At 29.5% G+C, this 9,149-nt stretch overlaps 1 protein-coding gene across 1 annotated transcript; it reads right to left on the reverse strand.

The window, feature by feature from the left end:
* Positions 470-4,003, reverse strand: LOC109350320 (axial regulator YABBY 1-like). The gene is made up of 7 exons (XM_019591554.1): positions 3,684-4,003; positions 3,257-3,409; positions 2,850-2,976; positions 1,766-1,814; positions 1,346-1,421; positions 856-930; positions 470-746 (listed from the first exon to the last, which is right to left on the reverse strand). The coding sequence occupies exons 1-7, from the start codon at positions 3,786-3,788 to the stop codon at positions 678-680; spliced, it is 654 nt and encodes a 217-aa protein (XP_019447099.1). The 5' UTR covers positions 3,789-4,003; the 3' UTR covers positions 470-677.

Here is a 9,149-nt window from a genome sequence, read left to right on the forward strand (position 1 = left end):
TTTCTCACGCTTATGAGCTTGTCATACTACAACATAGTCCATTTGATTATTATGGAATAACATCATCTTCAACTTAAACAAGTCAATTATACTTCACATGTAGATTCATTGAAGGTGATGGCTTTGGATTGATCATACCATGTTTCCATTACCCTATTCTAGTTGAGCTCCAAAGCTGGTGAATGTCTCACTCATTGTCTTAATTTTCTTTTCTTTTTTATTTTGCTTTTGAATATTGTAACCCTCATTTATTTTTAATAAAATTTGCCTTTCAGATAAAAAAAGATAAAAACCAACTTAAAAAAAACATTTAATATTTTCTCATTTCAGTAATTATGAAAATTTAGTGAAGGATTGTAAATAATCCATAACAAGTTATTCTAAGGTTTGGTAAAACACCAACCCCTCCAAAAAAATTAGTACTATGAGCTTTGATATAATTTGCAATGTCATTCATTATGGGGACCAGTTCAACACAAATTATAGCATCTTCATTTTCAGATTTTCTAATATAGTCTCGGTCAGAACCCCTTCCATAATTCATGTTAACATAAACTAACAACTTTTAACACTAACAAGTACTTTCACTAGTTCACAATAATATGCATAAGACAAAGTCTTAATATAATAATTACTTAGATAAAAAGTAGCACTCAAAGTCCTAACCATAAACATTTCTAGTAGGGAGTGACACCTACATTTGTAGGTGAGAAAAACCCATCTTTCAAAAGCATGTCTTCTGCTTCCTACACCCACAAAACACATATTTGAGATTAGAAACAAAACCATTGAAATAAGAGTCTCATTTTCATTTAAAGAAAAGGAGGTCAAAAAGTAGCTAGGGTTTTCATGTACCTGATGAATATTAGCTTTCTTCACGGGTTGATGATCAGGCATAAGTCCGAAATGAATGTGTGGAAAGTGGGCCCACTGCAAGAAAATTATGGACCCCACAAATGAGAAAAAAAACTTGAGATCCTTTCTAGTACTAAAGAGTCCCATATAATATGAAGATTATGACAACGGACATATTATTTTTTAATAAAAATTTGTTAAGGTAAAATATTTTACTTTTTCTCATATTCTAGTATTAGACTCTCCAGTACTATAAAAAACAGTACTTTAAAAGTCTTAAACCAAGGAGGCAAACAAAACAAGTTTAGGCATATGCTTGATTAAACATAACAAGAAAACTTTGTTTTTGAAATGTAAAGATGGATATTATAATTAGAAGTACAAGATGTACTTAGAAAAGAAAACTCTTTAATTAGTAAAAATTGAAAATAATCTAAAAATGGGAAAAAATTCTTAAGAGAGTAAGATTTAGAATCTCCTTGGATCTCACATTCTTTGCAGCTGCACTAAAGGCTTCTCTGTGACTTATATCAGGATTTCCAGCTTTTATACGTTGGATCTCATCCCTGAAATTTAAATTATGTCAAGGTCATCCAATTGTTATCAAAATAAAAATATGAAATCAAATAATTTATGGTATTAATTAGATAACTAGTAGGAGAAATAATGAAAATGTTAACCTATACCAAAACAAATGATAGGGTTTGTTTGAGTAGAGAAATTATTACACAATTTAGAACCATAGTTTTTTCAAATGCATCATTACTACCTATTACTTATTTTTTATGTTTTAACATACAAAATAAATAATAAGATATGGTAGTCATCTTTCTGGCATCAACCAATTAATTAAATTTATTACTAATAGAATTCAAAATAAACAACTTCAAATTAAAGTTATGAAACTTACTTGATGAAGCGGTTGTAGGCAGATGGAACTCTCTGTCTCTTCTCGGGAGCTGGACATATGACATATATATTGGACATCACACCGAAAAGACAATGTAAGGATCCTCTCCAATATTAGAGAAAGAAATGCGTAAATAACAAAAGAAAAAAATGTATAATATAATACTTTTATCTTTAAATAATGTGAAGACAAATTTACCTTAAATACAAAAATTAAATCAATGACTTGCTTCTCTATTAATTTCAAGAGACCCTAACATTAAATCACTTAACCCATCTTTTTCATGTAGCTCTCTCTCTCTCTTCTATCATTACTTCATCATTATCTTTAACAATCACTCTCACAATGGATTCAGCACTATATTTTTGGGGGAAGAATCTTGTCTCACTCAATATATGCATGCATGAGATAAAAATTGGTTATGGAAAATGGGTTGCTTCAATTTTTGTAATCATAATTCATAAATATGAAGAACTAAAGCTGGCTTTACGGAAGCAATAAACATTGATACTCATGAAAGAGAGAAAAAGCAACGCATGAGATAAATGTGCAAAAGATTGTTCTTTCTTTGCCACTTGCAATATACCAAGAAACCTTAGCTACTGTTCAGCATGACAAAGTGAGTTTTGATAGGGATATAACTTCTTTTTTCATTTTATCCCTTTATTGGTTAAGTGGCACCACTATGAACTTAAAAGTTGTGTAAAATGGACTGTAAGGGTTTCAGAAGAATTTCTTTTGTAGCTTTTCTTTTATGGTATCAGAAAAATCTCTGGTCCACAGGTATAAAAAGGAAAAGTAAAGAAAAGAAAGAAAAACAAACATGAAGAACATGTGAAGATTTTGAGATAATTGTAATTTGTATGATAAGTCAAACTCATCATGAAAATGGGGAGTGATAAAGTTGTTTAATGGTTAGGGTGAAGAGTTTAAAAAATGGAGTGAAGGAGGTTATGGATTCGAGTCTCATACAAAACAAAATACTAACAAACTCACATTTGCCGATAAAAAAAACTCTTCATGAAATCTTTTGCAGTTTTCGCAACAAGTGAACATAAGTTAAGAAATAAGACAAAATTCTCACGTCTATTAGCAGGTGGAGGCTTAGGGATTTCTTCTGGTCCTCCACGCATGGTGCTCATGACCAAATCATTTGGAATAGGAAGCTGATTCATCATCATGTTTGTTGAAGGTGCATTTCGAATCTCCTCCTGAATGAAAAAAAAAGTCAGAATCTACTATATCATTCTCTTCTGATTTAGGAGAGAATATAATAATTATGGGGTGGAACTTAAACTATAAAAACCCTAGGCCCTAACTTGTTATTATGTTATGCTTATTAGCCAAGTGTATCTACAGCCAACACGGACAACTTTGAGTTTTGTAACACAAAGTACTGATACTCTATGTTGTAAATCTAAAAGTTGTCGCAAAGTTGTCGATAGATTCTACAAGAAATATTTGCTTAGGTATATATATATATATATGTACCATAAGATTTTGAGGAGTGAAGAAGTTGTGTCCAATGTGAAGCTGATTAGTTGGAGGAAGGAGTAGGCCACGCATGTTCACAGACAAAAGGTTGGTGCAATGACCACATCTCACAGTCACATTCTTGAACAAACTTGTGCAAGGAACACTCACCTAAATTCAAATTAAACAACAATAAATTATAAGGGAGAAGAAGATGTTTAATAGTTCGTTTACGAATTGGATTTCAGATAAAAATAAACGGAGATGAAAGATTCTAAGATTATCTCATTAATGTATTTTATAACTCCAAAGTCTTCTATTTTTGTTTTCGTTTCTTCTCTTTCAGAGTCCAACTCGCATATAGAATATGAGAGGGTTGAAGTTATATAAATTGAAGGGTATATACTAATAAAGATAAGATAAGGATAAGAGATGGTGATGATACCGCGAGGACAGTGTCACAGAAGTTGCAATGGACATAACAAAGTTGGTCGGAGGGAGAAAGGTGGTGTTGTTGGTCCGGTGAAAAGGAAGTGGATGAAGCAGACATGTTGGTTTCTCTTTTTGTTGATTCCCTTTCTTAGATTTGATTTGATTTGATTGATGGGATTGACTTATCAATGAGGTTTTTGGTGTTAGACAGATAAATTTCCTATGGATCTGTCTTTTGATTCTTGAGTTATTGGTAAGGAGAGAGAGAGGGAGAGAGATAAGGAAAAGAGATGCCACTTAGGTAATAAAGGTTAGAATAGACATAGAAAGTGTTTTACTTTTGTCACCATTTGTGATCTTATATACATATGTTTAATTTTTTTTTGTTTAACTACAAAAATTTCCTCACTATCTATAATAAATTAACCTATGTGTTTATTTGTTCTAATAAATTTTACTCACATGAATTAAAATTTTAAATTTTTGACATATTTAAAAATTTAGTAAGGTTTTATATCACTATAATGTTTTTTTATATATATGAATAATTTGTAATAAAGTAATCATAATGTTATAAAGATAGATAAAGTTGTTTTTTCCGTGTTTAAGGAAGAAAGAAAAATTAAATGTTTTTACATTTGAGAAATGTTGAATTAGGTTTTAGGGTGTTAGTTTTTTTGTATTTTTTTTAAATAATGCCATTGGGGCATTTGTAAATCATTACAAAGTAAAATAAAAGTAATCTATTTTTTTTATCGGCAAAAGAATATTATATTAATAAAAAATAATTACAAAGGAAAAGAATAAAAAATTAAAGCAAAACAAGAAGACAAGAATCTGTTATAAATTAGAATTAAGACAAGATATTGGGTTAGAAACTCAATCTGAGTAAGAAAAGGAATTATTGCTCATCTGGCCATTAACCCAAAGCTTAAAGTTAACTCTTGCAGGTTCAAAAATCTTCTGAGGAGAAGGTCTGACACTGTTAAAAACAAAGTCGCTCCTAGAAAGTCATATTGCCCAAGTTGAAGCTAACCAAATATACTCTAAAGATTGAAGCGACTATTGTTTGAAAGTATACCCATATGAGCAGTGAAGTGGGCTATGGATTGGGAAGGAAGTGCTGTGCTGAAGTCCAACCCATCTATCGACAAAAATATATTCTTTTGCCTACTTATTTTTATGTAAATTAGAGTGTACTCGAAATCGTTCATGTATACATTATCGGAGAGTCAGATGAAAGTTTTGATCACAATGGCTAAAATAATTAAAAAGTAACCACATAAATGAAGTTATCATCACATTTTAACTCATTTTCACTCAAAAGCTTAAAACTTTAAGTCAATAAGACTTTTCACTATCATTCAATTACTCATTTGTATCTGATGTAAAATTTCTTTAATTACAAGGCTCCCCTAAGTCCAACTAGCTTTGCCTAGTTGTAATGTCTTTAATCTTCAATTTAGCTTGTGCATTAGGTTAGAACCTTGAGACCACAACTTCACCGTCATTTTATTGTCATTTGCCTCAAACTTCCTAACCAATGTTATTAAAGTTGAATCGAATAACAAGTGAATAAAAGGTTTTGATTACACGTCATAAATCAAACAATATAATGTCATATATATACCCACAAATGTTGATTAGAAGTGTAGCTTTAGAAAGAAAAGAATAATGTATCTCATCACTCGTTTATCTTTTGTATTTCCTGGTTGGCATTCCCAATGGATATTTGTAGTATTTATGAGAGAGAAATGGAGGAGGCGGCAGAGGTGGGGGAATGGAGAAAGAAAGGGACGTGTGCATGAGAGTCATTACCTTTCCCTCATTCACTTGTTCTTTTCAAACTTATCACTCTTTACACTTTCTCCTCGGTTTTCTACAATTCCATTTCATCATTACATTTTTTCACTCATCATATCAAATCAAATCAAATCTTTGTTCTTTCTAACTTCAATACTTTCAAATATTTCAAACCCTAACAAGTGCGGGCCAGTACTACAATCAAGATGTTATGCAAGAAGCCACAATTCAATCCTAGTGACCCACCTCACTTCTGCCATTAATTTTCTTTTTCTTTGTTGCAAATTGAAATCAATTAATCTGGAATACCGTCTTTACTTCTAATCAGTATTGTTCATTACTTTACTATAAAGTAATTGGTTCTGTAATGTAAGATAACTTCAGATTTCTAGGATAACCAAAAATTAATGATTCAATTCATGATATTGACATTTGTTGAGAGTATTATAAACCCTAAAATAAATTATTAGTTCTTTATTAAAAAAGTGCGAGAGGATATTCTTTAATAATACCAACAAAAGTACTCTTCATTATTTGAATCTTTTTCATTTCATTTGGATCTTTTTCATTTCATATATATCAAAGTATATTTCTTATGTTACCATAACAGCAAGATTAAGGGTGGAAATAAGATAAACAGCCTATTAGAGACCTTGCACCTATTATTTTGCTTATAATAAATTAGGTTAGAACAAACTTTTTTTTATAAACAGGTCAGTTAAAAAAACTACTTAGTTTAACATGCAGTTTAAAAGGCTTATTAAACCTAATAAATTTGTATATTTTGTTATATTATATATTAATATTCATATCATGTATAATTAATATTATTATACATATAATTTTAATATAAAAATACATACAAAAATATAATTTAATTGTTAGAATTATATGAGTATAGTTAAAAGTATGTCTATTAACCTATTTAAATATTGACATTATTACCAATATCATGCCTATATATTACAATAGGCCTTTAAATAGATTAACAAGTCAAGTTAGACTTTTAACAGACCAGGTATATGCTTTAATTTTTTTTACTCATATTTGATAAAATCACCCCCTTTATTTTACAATTTTATTATATAAATAAGTAACGATGTTTATAAACTTTTTTTAAGTAAATTAATTTTTTTAGAGGATAAATATTGACTTCAAAACAAACCTCTCAAGTAGAAAAATTAACTAATATCGTTAATCAAACCAATTAAGATATTGGTATAATAACCGTTAGACATTTATTTCACTAATTAAATTATATATTATTAAACTAGAATGTTTAACTGTGTCCACTAGTCTAATTACTGAACTGTACTGTATGGGATGCGGTTTTGAGGAAAGATGACAACCAATGTATCATAAAATCTGCAAAAAAAACAAACAAACAAAAAAAACAACCAAAATAGGATAAAACTTGCAAAAAAGCAACCGAAGTAAGATAAAATCTGCAAAAAAAAATGAGCAAGGAGAGAAATAAGTTTTTATTTCTCCTTTTGTTTCCAATTATAAAAATGTTATTTAATTATAAATAAAAATGGTATAACATATTTTTTTTTATTTTTTATTTTATAACAATTGTCTTTCTAATACTAGAAGAGATTTTTACTCATAACAAAATAAAGTAATCAAACAAAGGAAAATGTACAGGAATTGCACCAACAAAAATGATGTTAATAAACTTGTTCTTTAAAGTCAAAGAAATCTCCTACCTACATGTCATAACAAAAAGTCAATTAAGAGGACCTTTAGACACAAATATGCATTATGGGATTTGTACGTGTCCCAATTTGTCTTAGATTTCATGCAGAGAAAATAAGAATTGTCTAGATATTATAGGAATTGTTTTACATTTGTAAATTAAAACAATACACATAAATAGTAAATGATGGGTCGATTATATAAAAACTTTATACAAATAATGTATATATATTAAACTTTTTCAATATTGTGATGAATTCAATTATGTTACCAATATTAATTTTTGAAAATTATTATGCATTATTCTCATAAAAATCATATTGTATTATATTGTAAGTATTAGATGATAACTAAGAACGAGTAAATTAATTGTCAGGAGTTATGGCCAATTTTTCTTATAAAATGAGAAAGTGTTGAAGCAAAAAAAGTCTAGAAAAATTGCCAAGTAAAACTTGAAATAGAAAATGAAAGAGTAAAGAGAAGAGAGGAATTACACATATATTTATATTGGCTCACCTTATCCACCAAAGGCTATGTCTAGTACTCTTGTTACACGACATATTTTTTTATTAGATATTATGAGTTGTAATTATAATTTTTCTCCCTAAGACTCCTTGTACTTTACAAACTCATTAATATCTCTCACTCTTGGAAACCAACCTTGTCAAATACTTTCTTCCCCTTCTTACCACACCATTGTGATGACAAATTTTATAACAAGATTGAAGAAATTTTCTAGGGCAAGCATTGCCATTACAAGATATAAATATTCTATAACTTGCAATCCACTTACTCTCAATACACTTAGTATACAATGCTCTTGGAAATGTTTAAGTTTAGAAATTTTTTAGAACATTCACTCGAAGCAACTTCAGAAAAATATGAAAGTTTAGAACAAAAGTTGCATGAAAGTGTAGAGAATTGCATATGAAAATTGAGTGTAAATTCGTATATGTGATCTATTGAAATGGGTGTTCCAAGGCCCTTAAATAGGCTTTCAACCAACTAATATATTCTTACACGATACATTAAGTTTGAATGAACGTTGTTCAGTTTGGATTTGAAATCCGGTTTAATAACTCTGTGTAATCGTTTATCTCTCAAATTCTCTATTCAGTAATAATCGGTTACTACTTTACAGTAATCAGTTACACTATGTCATTTTTGTTGGGTAACTCTTTACTCGGTTAAGTCACATGTTACGCAGTCACAGTAACCTATTACTCACCGTTACACAGTCCAAGTAACTTGTTACCTAGGTCCAGTAACCTGTTACTCAGGTTGAGTAACCTGTTACTTAGCATTTTGAAAATTGTTTTAAGTTGTCTAAGTTTTTTCAATTTATTTCAAAATAGTTTTAACATCCTTTTGAGCATTGTTTACTGAACATACTCGCAGTTAAAGGATAAAAGTACCTATTGAAGACTTAGACTCTATTTCCATGAAGCTTGATCTTGTTTGTGTTCAAAGTCTTCTTCCTTTTTCTTCTTTTTGTGATCTTGGAGTCTTCATCAAAACTGTGTCAAGGTCAGGAGCAAGATCTATTTCATAATCTCCCCCATTTTGATGATGACAAACCAACATTGTTTTTGAAAATGTAGTTTTTTGATATCATCATACTTCAAATGATTTTGATAAGGTTGACTTATATGCTCCCCTATCTTTGAATTCTCCTTTGTTTTTAAGTATGTGCCTGAAATGATAGACATAAAACACAAACTCCAACTTTTCTCTCCCTTTTGATTTCATCAAAAAGAAGAAAATGCCAAACTTCCAGCATAATATATACACATATATACCAATAGGGTAACAAGATAACATTTGGACTTATTTGTAAGTCAATGTCAGAATAATCAAGTATGAACTTAATAATTGTAAATGCCATAAGATGATCGAATTTCATAAAATACCATAACATTGTAAACATTGATACAATCAATTCATACATAACATAATGTAAATATTACATAGCAAAACA

This window comes from Lupinus angustifolius, chromosome LG01 (genome assembly GCF_001865875.1).
Source record: "Lupinus angustifolius cultivar Tanjil chromosome LG01, LupAngTanjil_v1.0, whole genome shotgun sequence".
Taxonomy (NCBI): Eukaryota; Viridiplantae; Streptophyta; class Magnoliopsida; order Fabales; family Fabaceae; genus Lupinus; species Lupinus angustifolius.

Bases quoted from the DNA above. Each gene is read 5' to 3' on its own strand.
- LOC109350320 (XM_019591554.1), bottom strand. From the start codon at position 3,788: ATGTCTGCTTCATCCACTTCCTTTTCACCGGACCAACAACACCACCTT. The intron at 1,422-1,765 runs GTAAGTTTCATA...TTTAAATTTCAG, and splicing joins GCCTACAACCGCTTCATCAA to GGATGAGATCCAACGTATAA. The intron at 747-855 runs GTACATGAAAAC...TTGTGGGTGTAG, and splicing joins AGAAAGCTAATATTCATCAG to GAAGCAGAAGACATGCTTTT.